Source organism: Mercenaria mercenaria, chromosome 14 (assembly GCF_021730395.1).
Source record: "Mercenaria mercenaria strain notata chromosome 14, MADL_Memer_1, whole genome shotgun sequence".
NCBI lineage: Eukaryota > Metazoa > Mollusca > Bivalvia > Venerida > Veneridae > Mercenaria > Mercenaria mercenaria.
Window position 1 is genome coordinate 55,627,210 of NC_069374.1, and position 16,767 is coordinate 55,643,976.

Genomic DNA, 16,767 nt, shown 5'->3' on the forward strand with positions numbered 1-16,767 from the left:
TCAGTTTAATCATGTGGTAAAGTTGTATTAATAATACGACAAGTTGACATATTTACCGAGGTTTCTTGTCATATTTTTTTGACAACTTGTTGCATTGTATACTGTATGTCGACATAAAGTATGTCGGCAGACATGCTTCTTCATGTCGACATATGTAACATGTTACTTTGTCGAAATTTAATAACTCAACACGTTGACATATCTTTAGACAACATGACGTGGTGTATAGAGGTTTTTCGACATGTTTTTGACGACTTGTAGTGGTGCACAACGCGACAGAGACGACATCATCCCAACTTCACGGTGCCCCATACAGGCTTCCGTAGAAAATAGTAGTTGTAGTAGTAGTAGTAGTAGTAATAGTAAAAGTAGTTGTAGAAGTAGTGGTAATATTGGAAGTAGTAGTAGTAGTAGTAGTGGTAATATTGGTAGTAGTAGTACTAGTTTCAATATTGGTAGTAGTAGTAGAAGTAGTGGTAATTTTGGTGGTAGAAGCAGTCGTAGTAGTTGTAGTAGTAGAAGTGGAAATTTTGGTAGAAGTAGTAGTAGTAATAGTAGCGGTAGTGGTAGTGATAGCGGTAGCGGTAGAGGTAGTGGTAGTAATAGTAGTCGTAGTAAAAAAGTAGTGGTATTAATGTATAAGTAGTAGTAGTAGAAGTAGTAGTAGTAGCAGTAGTAGTAGAAGTAGTAATAGTAGTAGTAGTAGTAGCAGTAGTAGTAGTAGAAGTAGTAGTAGTAGCAGTATTAGTAGCAGCAGTAGTAGTAGTAGTAGTAGTAGTAGTAGTAGTAGTAGTAGTAGTAGCAGTAGTTGTAGTAGTAGTAGAAGTAGTAGTAGAAGCAGTATTAGTAGTAGCTGTAGTAATAGTAGTAGTAGTAGAGGTAGTAGTAGAAGCAGTATTAGTAGTAGCAGTAGTAGTAGTAGTATAACCAGTAGTAGTGTAAGTGGTAGTTTGCTAGTTTATGTAAGTTTGAAGCAAATCCATCAACTGCAGAGATGGAAGGAAAGTGCATTAAAACTTTGACCAATGTGTGAAAATGGTTGCCAATACCAGGCCAAGTTGAACAGGTCTCCATATACTTAATAAAATTGAAGTAAAAGCCATTCAAGATATTGACTTAAAACTCCCGAACTCCCCCACCCTCAATTTTTGTTACTTTTAAGTTATTCCTACTAAACCAACCACCTGTTCCATACCCCACTGACAGCAATATTACACCCCCCCCACACACACACAAACTCACAAAAAAAGTTTCTTTAAATATTTGAAATTTTAGAACACTCTTCTAGAATGAGAAGGGAACAAGAGCTCATAGATCACAAAATGCCCCCCTTGATGCATCCAGTAAATGCACAAGAAACAGAAATTATTTGGTCACTGTGCACTGGATGTTTGACATACTAACCTCAAATCAGTAATTATTTGTCATTAATTCTGTCAGTCATAAATGACAAAAGCATTCTCTAATTTTCTGGCATAAAAGTACTTATGTACTGTTTTGGGTCAAAGTGACCTTGACATTTGACCCACTGACCTAAAAATCAATAGGGTCATCTGCTGGTCATGATCAACCTCCCTATTAAGTTTTGTGATCCTAGGCTGAAACTTTCTTTAGTTATTGTCCGGAAATGGTTTAACTATTCCAGATCACTGTTTCTTTGGCCTTTCACCTACCGATCTCAAAATCAATAGGCGTCATGATCAATCTCCCAATAAAGTTTTCTAATCCTAGGCCTAAGCATTCTCATCATCCGGAAATGGTTTAACTGTTCTGGGTCATTGTGACCTTGACCTTTGACCTAAAATTCAGTAAGGTTCATCTGCTTGTCATGATCAACCTCCCTGTCAAGTTTTGTGATCCTACGCTCCAGCGTTCTCAAGTCATCATTTAATTGTTCCAAAACACGGTCACTGTGACCTTGACTTTTGACCTACTGACCCAAAATCATTAAGGGTCATCTGCTAATCATCATGATCAACCTTCCCATTACGTTTCATGATCCTAGGCCAAAGCGTTCTAAAATTATCATCCGGACATTGCCCTCTGACCAAGTGGCCTGAAAATCAATAGGGGTCATCTGCTGATTATGACCAGCCTTCCTATCAACTTAAGGTCCTTGGCCAAAGTATTCTGGAGTTATCATGAGGAGACAGTTTAATTGTTCTGTACCACTGTGACCTTGACCTTTGATCTACTAACCTCAAAATCAATAGAGATCATCTGCTGGTCATGAACAACCTCCCTATCAACTTAAATTATCCTAGGCACAAGCGTTTTTGAGTTATCATCCAGAAACGGATTGGTCTACGGATCGACGGACATCTGCAAAAAATAATATACCTGTCCTTCTTTGCAAGGGGGCATAATAATCTTTATAATGGGCTATATAAATGCACCAGTTGGGCAATACAAATTAAACAGCTGGGCAATATAAATTAAACAGCTGGGCAATATACAAATAAATGACAAACAAAAACAAGGCTTGTTTGGATTTATTTTGAAAATATTCTTAAAAAGAAAATAAGCAGTAAAATTGTATGAATGTTTCATATCATAATAAATATTTCATTAATAACAGGAATGTACATATCCACATACATTAACAATGCTTATAACATTAACAAAAAATAAATACACCATGTGATTACTCAAGCAAAGTGGCCCTATGATATATATTTAGTGTGATAGCAGGTCAAAAATATAAAAATAATCATGTTAACTTCTTCATAACAGATCTAGACATATAAAGAATGGCCTCTGATAACAATTTGGCACACTTATATTAAAATATTGTAACCTCCTAATTTGAAGGTAGAAATCTGGATTATGGAAACAGGGACTTTAAAGGAATGAGGTCATAGGTTTCAATGCTGTTGAATTTAGCAGCTAAAATACATTCAAATTTACTTTTATACACAATGCATTTTCAATGGATCCCTGTGTCACTTAGTTTGTGATAATTTTACTTACTTTCAGAGATTTCCAAATCGCCTCCAAAAATTAATTTTTTTCAAAGCACTGATTAAGGTGTCTGATAACTTTAGCTGAAAAATTTTATAAATTCAATTTGACTACCTTTGATTACAGTACAAGACCATCAAGTTTTTTTTTTTTTATTATGTAAATAAAATATACTAAATTAATTTGTTGTTACTTCCTATTTTCAGTAATTGTTGTCTCATATATTTGTCATATGTTTATATATTTGAGCCACGCCATGAGAAAACCAACATAGTTGCTTCGCGACCAGCATGGATCCAGACCAGCCTGCGCGAACCCTGACCAGACTGCACGGATGTGCAGGCTGGTCTGGATCCATGCTGGTCGCAAAGCCACTATGTTGGTTTTCTCATGACGCGGCTCATTTGATTAACATAATACAAACTATTACTAAATCCATTCCTTTTTATTACCTCCCTTTATACCTTCTACAGTATATGTGCAACAGTGAACTAGTGCTTTTCTAGCCATGTAGTTATAATACATTATCACTATTTGGCCAGCTGCTTTATCCCTTTTTTAACATAAAACTAAAAGCATTATGGAACTTAAAATAGAAATTTTTTTCAAAGTGTTTTTTTTTTTTTTTTTTTTTTTAAATCTAAGGGGCGTCTGTAAAACACTAAATGTATTTTTGTACATTTATATCTATATGAATATAATGGGTCCACAAAAATTGACAGTAAACAGACAACATTTAGAACCAACAGTGGCATGAAATATGTGGCGTGAACATTTACTACCGCTAGTTAACATCGGGACATTTATATAATCAAATACGGTAAGAACATTATAATCTGTGGTGAAATAGTTTTCGTTTTTGCATCATTCCTCCAAATAAATCCTAACAATGACATTAAAAGCTTATCATTTTTATTCCCTAAAAATTCGATATCCATGATAATTCATATAATTTCATTTTCTAAAATTTGATGTCCTGAAGTTAGGGGCTATTCAAATTAGACATTTTGGTCGAAAGCATGAATTATCAGGCATTCGAAATTTAAATAATTTTATGGTAAACACTTATACACAATAAATAATCTAACTGCTGGGTTTAAATGTCAGGAAAGAATAATCATTGTGCCAACTAAAATATAAAATTGCATAGATTGTATGAAATGAACACAGTGCGCTGTAATGAAAATTTAACAAGAGCTGTCAGAGGACAGCAAAACTTGACTATTCAAAAAATTTTTCACTAGGGAAGTTAAACTAGAACTGTCACAGGAGTGACTCATACCCCCACCATACGGTCTTGTCACAGAAGAATGGCAACCATAAGGAATCTTAAAAATACTTTGGAGTACTTCATCCTGGGCTTCCACATATAAGTAATACTGGTATAATACTAGTATAGTAATACTAGTAAATATATTAAATCTCTAATATTAGAGATACACTAAAAGTGAATACAAAAAAGTGTCTTACCGACCCATGTTACCACGGAAAAATGTTTTTACTTTTTACATAGGACTTATAATAAAAAAGTTAGAAAAATACCTAAAATATTGAAAATCTAAAAATAGGATTTCTAAAAATAGACTAATTCCTGGAATTTAAGGGGAAGAAACTCAGTACAAAGGTTAAAAAAAGGTTACTTCCCTTTGGCTCTAAGCCAATCAGAATGAGATATAGTGAAAATACATCAAAATTAACATTAAATTCTAGGTAAAAAGGGACACAATTCAAGACAAATTAGTGTCAGAGTTATGCACCTTGTGTCACATGATGTGGGTGATGAGGTGGAACATCTATTTTAAGTCTGAATCAAATCCATTCAGTAGTAACTGAGATATAGTGAAAATACATCAAAATTAACCTTAAATTCTAAGTAAAAAGGGACATAATTCATGAAAAATTGGTGTCAGAGTTATGCACCTTGTGTCACATGATGTGGGTGATGAGGTGGAACATCTATTTTAAGTTTGAATCAAATCCATTTTGTAATAATTGAGATATAGTGAAAATACATCAAAATAAACCTTAAATTTAAAGTAAAAGGGGACATAATTCATAAAAAATTTATGTCAGAGTTAAGCAACTTATGTCACATCATCTGGGTGATGAGGTGGAACAACTATTTGAAGTTTTAATCAAATCCATTTAGTAATAACTGAGATATAGCGAAAATACAACAAAATTAACCTTAAATTCTAAGTAAAAGGGGACATAATTCATGAAAACTTGGTGTCAGAGTTATGCACCTTGTGTCACATGATGTGGGCACATGATGTGGGTGATGAGGTGGAACATCTATTTTAAGTTTGAATCAAATCCATTCAGTAGTAACTGAGATACAGTGAAAATACATCAAAATCAACCTTAAATTCTAAGTACAAAGGGGCATAATTCATAAAAAAAAATGGTGTCAGAGTTATGCACCTTGTGTCACATGATGTGGGTGATGAGGTGGAACATCTATTTTAAGTTTGAATCAAATCCATTTAGTAATAACTGAGATATAGTGAAAATACAACAAAATTAACCTTAAATTCTAAGTAAAAGGGGACATAATTCATGAAAACTTGGTGTCAAGAGTTATGCACCTTGTGTCACATGATGTGGGTGATAAGGTGGAACATGTATTTTAAGTTTGAATCAAATCCATTTGGTTATAACTGAGATAATAGATTTCGGGACGGGACGGGACGCGACAAAACTGACTCCTATATACCCCCCTCAAACATGTTTGGTGGGGGTATAATTAATGAATACCAGAAGTCGAAAAAGGGGCGTAACTTTGTTAACTTTGCTTGTCAGATCATCATAGTGAACATGTGGATAAATTTTCAATCCGAATCCCAGTGCTTACTGAAATACCAACTTACTTACAAAATCTTAACCAAAAATTTCAACATTAAAAATGGGGCTTAACTTTGTGAAAAAGGAAAACAAAATTACAGAACCTGTGCAGTGCATGTCTGACCATCAGAGTGGACAGTGTGTGAAGGTTCAATCCATTCCCTTTAGTGGTTACTGAGATACCAGTGTACTTACAACAGCTTTACCAAATCGAGGCACTGACGGCAATGAATGAACTAATAAATATTCAGTCTAATATAACTTAAAAGAAGGAACCACTTGTACTGTACCCTACAGAAAACTTTACCAATATTACGTCATTATGTTCCCATGGGTAACTGAAAACTTCCTGACATGAGAAAGACGTATGTTTTTCACAATAGTTAAATTTCCAGCAATATTATTGTAAGGAATACTATAAACAGGATCATCATCACAATGGATAACACGGAAACGAGACAATGTTTATAGAAAAACAACAATTTTGGGAATAAGAAGTCATGTTTCGGACAAAAATACGACACCTAATTGCTACTGCAGACCAATAAATAAATTTTTGGCCTATCATAAATCTGTAAATATGAAAAAAAAAATACATAAGCTAATCTGACAATTTAGAAGTTAATGAAACACTAGTATGTGTATCTAAATATAAATGATTTTATTCTATTAAGGAAGGATAAAATGAATCTACACCATTAATAACGTCAGATACAATGACTTTGGTGGCATATAAATGAATTCCGTTAAATTTTTTTTTGACAAATGACATAACAAATGGAAATGTCCAGCGTAGGTGATAAAACTAAATTTGGAGACCAGTCTCAGAATATGACTTTGCCATTGGTCAGCAACAACCAATCAGATGCTTGTGTTTTAAGACTGGTCTCCAAAACTCCAGTTTAACCCTCAGTCTGCTGGCGGCGAGTGATTCTGCTTTTGCGACCAGTGCAGACCAAGATCAGACTGCACATTCGTGCTGATGATCATGGTCTGCACTGGTTGCTATTCAGTCAGTTAATTTTCAGTGAACACCCCTTTAAATAATAAGTGATGTTGCCCAAATTGAATAATGGGCCAGTCCATTTTAGAAATTTAGCTGGGTAAGGGTTAATACACTATGACCAAGATGTTTACGAAAGACTTAAAAATATATTAATTAGAACACAAGAGCAACTATAGTCCATAGGTAGGTCCACAATGTGGCACTCCTGGTTCATTCTCCATGGAAAATCCACAGATACTCTGCAGCTATAAGGCCGCCATGTTGACAACCTGCCATAATTTGCAGTTATATTTCTTATTCAATGTAGTCACCAAATAGCCTACAGATTTCAATTTAACTGCTTCTTCAAAATATTCAGAATTTGCTGATTATAATTTAAATATACAAGGTAATTCCCTCACTATTTTTTCAATCAAAGAAAGTGGATAGAGCCTGGCTTGGCAATGAAAATGCCCACACACAAACTAGGAACCTCGCTCTTTCTGCCAGTTTCATAGAATGTCCTTTTCATTGCCAAGCTGGGCTCAATCTACTTCCGTTGTACGCTCATCCACAAAACTAAATATCATTCGGGCCTTTTATATGTGTGTACTGTAGGAAGCAGACCAGAAAATGTTAGCTTTGAGTAACTATATACCTACATACTGTAAAACCATTAATACTCTTGCCATGGATACTAATTTTTGTAGACTTTATTAAATTCAACAGGCAAATTTCCCATTCTCTAAGGTGGAAATCCTCTAAGTTGGAAATCAATGAATTTATATCCCCATGAAAAACCCACTTGGCAAAACCATGAAATTTTAAACCCACACAATTAAACGATTTTACCGTATTTTTTCCCATTTTACATACAAATCACTAACCTAATTCAAATGTTCCTAATGCCCATTTGAGCCGTGCCATGAGAAAACCAACATAGTGGGTTTGCGACCAGCATGGATCCAGACCAGCCTGCGCATCCGCGCAGTCTGGTCTGGATCCATGCTGTTTGCAAACAGTTTCTCCAGTTCCAATAGGCTTTAAAAGCGAACAGCATGGATCCTGACCAGACTGCGCGGATGCGCAGGCTGGTCTGGATCCATGCTGGTCGCAAACCCACTATGTTGGTTTTCACATGGCACGGCTCATTTGTTTCTTATCTTTGTTCCCAGTTCACCTTTCCCTCCAAATCAAATATATGTATACCCACAGTTCATTTGTTTCCTCTTATTGTTCCCTTTTCCCCTTCAAATCAATGATTTACCAAGAAGAAATAATTTGTAAAATTTCTTTGCTATTTTTTCCTAAAAATGACAAAATGCTTATCAACTCAGTTTAAAGAATATGTCTTACATACTTATCCAATAATTTGGCTAAATTTCAAAACTTGTAAATCGAGGGTTCAACGCAATAAGGGCGTAACTACATTTTTGAAAACTTTACAAGAGAAGAAAAAAACTACTTTGTTTTCTTCTGTGTTCAGTCACATACAAATTTACCAAAGTTTTTCACTTAATATTAGACATGTTATATGAAACATTAAACAGCATAAATGAAATTTGACAAAGTAACAGTATATTTTAAAACATTTGACTTAAGCCCTTATTGCATGATTTTTCATGTAAATCTGGAGTAATTTTATATGCAAGATGGGCGTAAGTGGACTTACGCCTTTATTGCAGGAAATTTTCTGTTGAAGTTGGTAAAATTGTGTCATGCAACAAGGTAGTAGGTACAAAAAAGTAAATACAACTAAAGCATACTAGCACTTTTATACTCATTTTAAATGAAACATTTAAGAACATAATTGAAACTGAAGAATATAACAGCCTATTTTAAAGTATCAGACTTAACAGCAAGATTTTTTCATGTAAATCCGGAGAGATTGTATTTGCAAAATTGGCAAAAGTGTTCTTTTGCAGTAAAATTTCAATTAAAGTTTCTGATGAATTTAATATTTTTTTCACGTAAAATGGTATTACTATACAACAGAATACAATCATAATAAACTAATTTATGTCTGCATTTTCTTTAATTAAACTTAATATTACACATCTCATTTTTTTCCCTCCAGACCTGAATGAATATCTTTCTATTTGGCACTATAATAAAGGGAAAACAACAACAACAAAAAAGACTTTAAAATAGCAAAGAGGTATATAGGGAGTCTATCAAATATCAAATAGGACAAATGAAATCTGTCAGTCACTCTATTTCTTAAATTTCAGTCTTGCAAGCTTTATCAAAGACAAATGACATTAATTGTATATCTGACAAAATGAAAACACCACAAAACACAGGAGATGGCCTCAGTTACCACAGCACAGTAACATATCTGCAGCATCTTTGCTGCATGTTATAACATGGCAATTTTTCTTGCCTATTAATTAATAAACTGAAACGGGGAGCGGTAGTCTAGTGGATAAGGTGTCAATCGCTCATTCATGGGGTCGTGGGTTTGAGCCCCACTGGGGTCACAACCATGACCTCTCATATGACACCAGTATTGGATTTTCCAGAAGCAGACACAAGAGTGGTTCCAAACTTAAAACTAGATGTGTGTATAAAGGACACAGGTGGCCCCACTTCCTGTCACTGTACATAATTATAATTATTATACGATTTATATAGCGCCCTTTTCATGATCAATTTCACGTTCAAAGGCGCTTTACATATAGTTCAAATGCAGCCACACAGGGCGCATAATTCATCCTCTACTAGTGCAGACACAGAGCGATCTGACCAAAGGGACAGAGTGAGACAAAGCCCCCACGACAGAGAAATTTGAAATCAGATACAGGCTTGTCCGGCTAACTTAGCCTAGCTCGTTGCGAATAGACAGCCTGGTTCTTTAACGTGCCCAGTGTATAGCACTGATACACGCAAGGATTGCCTGGGTTCCTGACCAGTACACCTCTAGTTGGGTGGGAAACACTGAGAAGCGTTTCTGAAAATTCCAGAGTAGCTGCCGGAGATCGAACCCCCAACCTCAGGATTGGAAGGCCAGTGTGCAAACCACTGAGCAATCTGTCCACCTATACATCATGGTTTCATGACTCTGGGTGAAATATCTTAGATACATGCAACACAATTAAATGTTTCATCACTTTAATGTGTATTTTTCGCTAAGTCAAAGACCATAACTCCTGACTGGCTGAATGAAATCCCAAACAGAACACCCAAATGTAAAAGTTCACATGTTATAACAATCCCCTGATGTTTTCTGACTCTAATTCAAATACTTCTTGAGATACAGGCAACACAAACTTGTTTGCACTTATGCATTTGTTTTTACTTAATCAAGGCCCATAACACCAGTATGACCAGATGAAATCCTGAATGAAACCTTAGGTGCACAAATTTCCATGCTGAATAATATTCATCCTCTTTGACCCGTGGTCAAATACATTTTAAGATAAAGTGTGACACAAACTTTTATATTCATTTTATGCATATTTTTTATTAAGTGAAGGGCCGTAACTCTGGTCTGGCTGAATAAAATCACAAACAAAACCCAAGGGGACAGGCACATAACTGCTGAATAATAATCCTGTAATGTTTCATAATTTCTAATGTCAAATACTTTCTGAGTTACTGTTATATGACACAGACTTAAAATAAAATGTTGGTCAGCTGTGAGAGATCCAAATTAAAATACTAGCTAGGTGCACAATTTCACTTAATGGAGCTTGATGACACTTTGTAAAATACCTTTTTTGAGATATGCACAACATAAATTTGGACGAAAATACAAGGGCAACTCAAAGTGCCTCCATCCAACCCTTGCTCACGAAATTTTGGATGGCTCAAAAATCGCACAGTGACTGTAACAATGTTAATACCAAAAGACTCTGTATAGTTGCAGATTTAGCATGCTTATCATTTGACAAATTCCACCTGAGCACAATGCAAGAACCACAAATTGGTTTATAAGTAAATATAAGAATATAAAAATGCCCAGGAAATTTGCTGAAATGGCATAGAAAATATGTGGTTAGTACCGGCATACAAAACAAGAGCACAGCCTTGCGGGTGCAGACGCTCATCTGATTTTATTGTCTCTGTATAATAGAAATATTGTCTACCCATGATTTTCTAAGTTCAAAAGGGGCCATAATTCTTGCAAAAACAATTTAAAATTACGGTACTTGCTTTGCAGAGTCAGCTTTAATAGCGAATACCTTCACCAAAAATTAAAGCAACAGCTTTGACCTTTAAGGAGAAAAGTTGACTTAAATGCAAAATTTAACTAAAAAAAAACAACTAAAAAACTGATATTTTCCTATTCCAAAAGGGGCCATGATTCTTGCAAAAAACAGGATGGAGTTATGTTTCTTGCTGTACATAGTCAGTTACTGACGTTGAACAAGTGTTGCAAGTTTTAAAGCATGCTGACGCAGACGTTGGCGCCTATCAAGCGATGACAATAACTCATCAATTTAAAAAAAAAATCAGATAAGCTAAAAAGCTTCGAATATTACCAAACTGGCTTCATGTATTATTATGTTACTGAATAATACAGTCACACTTACATTTCAAAGAATGTATGCTGTATGTCTTAGGCTGTGGCTGTTCACTGTAAACTATAGCCTGAAGTACTGGCTTTGGATGTATGACACCTTTTTGATTTTCATTTTATTATTAAAGTAACTAAATTTAAAAAAAAATTGCACATTTCTACCTCATTTTGAATATTTTGTTTCTTTTGGTGCTATACAACTAAAATTTTGGTACAGATTATTGAGGAGTTTTCTAGGCCAGACGCCTTTCATGTACATTTCATTGCTGGACTTCCCCTTTTATATGTATATGGAGTTTCACCTACAGTTTTCGTGGACTATAATCCTTTTGCAATACTGTACCGAGTAAGCAGGCACAAGGGTAAAAATCTTCAAGTAATTGGTACTGCAATTTATTTGTTTTCAAGAAAATCATTTTTTAACTCCCTTACATTTTTCAAGGCCATAAAAATATTTCTAAACCATGATACATCTTAAAAAGCCTGCAAGGATATAGAACATGGACTTACTTCGACCATGGTACGACTTTACAAAATTCAAGGAAATTGAAATATTTCCTACCATGATACACCTTTAAATATCTTTAAGAACAAGGATACACCTTTAAAAATCTTTAAGAATACAGAGTATAGACTTACTTTAATCATGATACACCTTCTGAAGTCTTCAAGATAGAGTATAGCCTTTTTATAACCTAGCCCAATTAATATTTTTAAACTGTTAATTTTGGATAAAATGTTAATATATTCATTTTATTTACGAGTATAGAAATCTTTCTACTTGGCAATAATTATTGTGGGGCAAGTATGGCTTTCACTTTGAAAGTTAATAATTGGGCTATTAGTGCATTAAGTAGCAGTAAGATAAATGGGGGTCTATCATTTAACTGTAGCTAAATTTGATATTAACATATCCATGCACACAGGATGAATCTACCATTTGTAAGTACTGACTCTCATAAGCATAAAAAAGCTTTTCTTGACTTCAATGTCATAAAATGTGACAATACTACATTTACTTTAAGGGTCATGCATCAGAATGCCCTTGATACCTTATGATGTCATCATTATGACATCACAGAAATTATCTGATTACAGAAACCTGTATTGCAGGATAGATATTAAGACTACTGGATACTTTTTTGCATGCAATAAGGCAGTAAGTCAACTTACTTCCATATTGCGCGTAAAAATCAAGGCAATCTGAGATACGCCCTTATTGCAATATCAAAATAATGATATAAATAACTGAAACATCTGGTTTAAATTTTCACAGTATATAAATTAAGTCAAAATAAAGTGAAAAATCAAAAAAAGTGATTTTTGGTAAAATATGTAGATACGCCCCTATTGCGTTGAACCCTCGAAATGTGATACATCAGGGATAAACTCAGTGAAATACTGGTATCACTGATGCCATTTGTTTCAAACCTAACCCTTACCGTGCTAAATTTCTATAATACTGTGAAATCATTATTATTCGTGGGGGATTAATTTTTGTGGATTTCGTGGTTGAGCTCAACCACGAATTTAAGTCCCAACGAACAAATTTTGCCCACGATAATTTTTAATTGTACGCAAAGTCGACACCATAGCCGTTCGATCTGATCCGTAGTTGTATGCATGCAATACTAACCTGCAACTTTCGTGTAGTTTATGGAATCTCCATCAACGATTTAAAAGTATGCGTGGAAAACAAAACCGACTATTTCATTTAGAAATGTACCTGTGGTTTGTTTATGACATGTTTGTCGAAGTGAAAGTAGATACTAAACAAGCAAATTCGATGAATTGGAATCCCCCGCCGAAAGGGTCAGAGTTGAGGAACGGCAAAAAAATATATCCTGCAAAAGGTTAAGAATGTTACCAAGAAGCAAATAATTTCATTAGTCAAATCAAATTAAAAGAAAATGAATGGTTTGTTTGGGTGGGGGGAGGGGTGGGGGGGGGGGTGAGGATACAACAGTTTACATGTTGATTATAAATATTGGTAGAAAACGAAAAATGAAAAAAAAAAAAAAAAAAAAAAAAAAAAAAAAATGGGGGGGGGGGGGGGGGGGGGGGGGGGGGGGGGGAAGGGGGGTGACCAGGTGTAGGTACACAACATCACATGTTTATAATAAATGTGCATGGAAAAGAATGGAAGAAGTTTAATGAAATTCTTCCAATTGGTTGGTTTGTTATGTACAGATCTGTGGATTTTTAAACAATTAAAGGGCAATAACTAAATGGAAAATTGACCAATCGAAAAAAAAACTTGAAGGGCATCGTCGCAGTATCTTGGTTCATGTCTATTTCAAGTTTGATGAAATTCTACCTGCTAGTTACTGAGAAATGGCTGCAGACGGACATTTTTCATTAAATCAAGGGCAATAACTCTGAGGGAAACTGACCTATCAAAAAAAAAACTTGATGGGCATCAGCGCAGTATCTTGGTTCATGTCTATTTCAAATTTGATGAAATTCTACCTGTTAGTTACTGAGAAATAGCTGCAGACAGACATTTTTTATTAAATCAAGGGCAATAACTCTGAGGGAAATTGACCAATCAAAAAAAAAACTTGACGGGCATCATCGCAGTATGTTGGTTCATGTTTATTTCAAGTTTCATGAAATTCTACCAAGTAGTTACTGAGAAATGGCTGCGGACGGACGGACGGACGGACTGACGGACGGACAACGCCATTTCAATACCCCCCTCCCGATTTCATCGGCGGGGGATAATAAAGAAGTTTGACGTAGCGTCAGGTGCCAGCTACACTATAATACGGCTGTTATATGATTTTTTACGGCCCCGCTATGCAATGTTTATACTCTAGCCCTTATTTCAATGACATGTAGTAAAATACTATGACTTTGGAACTATTAAATATTACATATTAATTGTAAGATTTGTATCCGATGCATTTATACCTAATCCAGATTACACGTTTCTCGGCAGGAAATAACACATGCACAAGTTCAACAGCTTGTAATTTTAGATGCAGATGCGCATTCCTTTTGCCAAAAAAAAAGTCGGACCAGTTTATAATAGTTTATGTAAGAATTATTATGGTTATACTAGCACTACATTATTTAAATCTTTAATTTGTTTCGATTATGAATGCTAATTGTGCAAGGTGCTACGGTTTTGACACTTTTTAATTGGCGCCGACTTTTCTCATTGAATATTTCAGAGTTCTAAAAAGTTTTACAAATTAGGGTTCGTATAATTCTAGATAACGCAGTCGTTAACTGGAACATGATCACTCGCTAATCTCCCGCGGCGTTGATTGCAAATTCGGTAACCATGGTAGCGCTGTTTGACAAGTGTATGTTTCACATGTATGGACAGAAGTACTAGTAGATCTATTCCTGTGGAAATTATGATTTCTTTTTGATTTTTTTTTTTTTTTCAAAAATTGAAAATCCATGAATTTACGTCCCCACGAAACAGCCATTTTGGTCAAAACCACGAAATTTCGTGCCGACGAAATTAAATGATTTCACAGTAAACTTGTCCATCTTTCAATTTGGACAGTATTATTAACTGTTAAAAGGGGGTGATTATCTAAAAGATACTGACTGAATGGCGAACAATGCAGATCATAATCAGACTGCACAAATGTGCAGGCTGATCATGTTTTACACTGGTCACAAAGGCAAAACCAATGGTGTCCAGCATGGTAAGGGTCAAAGAATATGTCTTACATACCTAACCAATAATTTGGCTAATTTCAAAACTTGTAAATGTGATACATCACGGATAAACCCAGTAAAATATTGGTATCACTGATTCCATTTCATTCTTTTTTTTTAACCTTAAATGACCTAATGTTGTGGACCTAAATTGGCAGTTTTTGATGTCATACACATTCTCTATACATGCTTTAAACATTCGTTGGTTAGTACAGAAAGCCATATGCTCATACAAGCTACAGTGATGGCATTCATATGGGCCGTGCCATGAGAAAACCAACATAGTGAGTTTGCGACCAGCATGGATCCAGACCAGACTGCGCGGATGCGCAGGCTGGTCTAGATCCATGCTGGTTGCAAACTCACTACGTTGGTTTTCTCATGGCATGGCTCATATGTGTTACATAAATCCCCAAAGAATACTAAAATCACAGTCAAGAATATGCCATCACATAAAAACAGCCAACTGTCATACAGTGTCAACTACCTGAAGACAAATCAAAAGCATCTTTCTCTTTGGAAAATATTTCTACGAATAAAAAACTGCATCTTTCTCTTTGGAAAATATTTCTACAAATAAAAAACTGCATCTTTGGAAAATATTTCTATGAATAAAAACTGTCTGTTTTAAAAAATGTTACAAACAAAATTACCAATATGCTACTGGGTTCCATTTCAACAGATATTCTATGTCTAAACATGTAAATATAGTCTGCTATAACAAGAACTACAGATAAATCTAGAAACAACTTGTAACCGGGTTCAATTTTAACAGATATTCTACATCAGACATTTAACACTTGTTATCTATAAGATAGTGGGCCTGTCACAACGATCGTTAATTTACGTACAAATTTCATATTCTTGTCTGTTATTTTGGCGTTTTTCGCCCATTAAAAACTAGAGAATGCAGTAATTACATATGTAGAAAATGAAATCAAATGGAAATTACCAATTTTAAATACAGGTCTGCTACCTTAAATAAAACTTATACGTAAATGATCCATTGAACATGTTGAACCTCTGCTTATGTGTGATTCCATTATAATCAATAACAGCCATTATAAATAAGTCAGGTTTTCAAAATTATACATGATTCATGTTTAGAAGAATGTATTTTAATGAGCATTGAAAGCCAGCTTTCAATTAGAAATTTTTGAATTTTCAAATATTGTTCCTGGAAAGCCATTGGTCAGCTACTTCCTTGCCTCAGCTTCTGATTGGTCAGGTAAACCCATGAGAACTACATTGATTGGTCAAGAGCCATGCTCTTCATGGAACACATCATTATTTGGGATGTTAGAGTCACTGGTATTGCGGGAAGAGTCTAAAGATCTCTGGGGTTTTCTGACATTCCAGTGAAGACATTCAGCTAATCTGTCAAACCAGTCCTCAATCTGGTCCTTGGCGCATATTGCTGGTAGTGGAAACTGGGCAGTGGTTATACGAACACTGTAAGTAAATACACACCATATTTACATGTACTGCTGTTACATGCATATCATGTTGATTGCCTTTTAGGTGAGGCACACTTTAAAAATAAGCAAATAATTTTCCTTAACAATTTCATTTGTAATTTGTTTCAAATAAAACTTCTTCTTTTTATTCAAATTTGGTAACACAAAAGCATGCATGTTCTGTTGCTGTTTAGGAAAAAATTGGCTCTTTTCAAGCTTTTTCCAATTTGGTTTTACTTAAATGTTTGTGCATCAAGGCATTTGTTACTAAGTATGAAAGACATTGTGTCCTTGTTAAGGAACAATTAGCTCAAATGAAC

General features: G+C 34.9%; 2 protein-coding genes across 3 annotated transcripts in view; one reads left to right on the forward strand and one right to left on the reverse strand.

The window, feature by feature from the left end:
* The first annotated feature begins 241 nt into the window (after positions 1 to 241).
* On the forward strand, positions 242 to 646 carry LOC128548196 (uncharacterized protein DDB_G0271670-like). Its single transcript, XM_053522640.1, has one exon. It carries the CDS (start codon positions 242 to 244, stop codon positions 644 to 646), a length of 405 nt encoding a protein of 134 aa, XP_053378615.1.
* Positions 647 to 13,713: 13,067 nt separating this feature from the next.
* LOC123527908 (NAD kinase-like) overlaps positions 13,714 to 16,767 on the reverse strand; it is a 53,080-nt gene continuing 50,026 nt past the window's right edge. The window contains exon 10 of one of the 2 annotated variants that reach the window (XM_045307640.2): positions 13,714 to 16,442. In XM_045307640.2, coding sequence (XP_045163575.1) covers positions 16,247 to 16,442 — 196 coding nt within the window. In that variant the 3' untranslated portion in view covers positions 13,714 to 16,246. The remainder of the gene's footprint in view (positions 16,443 to 16,767) is intronic. The other variant, XM_045307642.2, reaches the window with a different exon arrangement.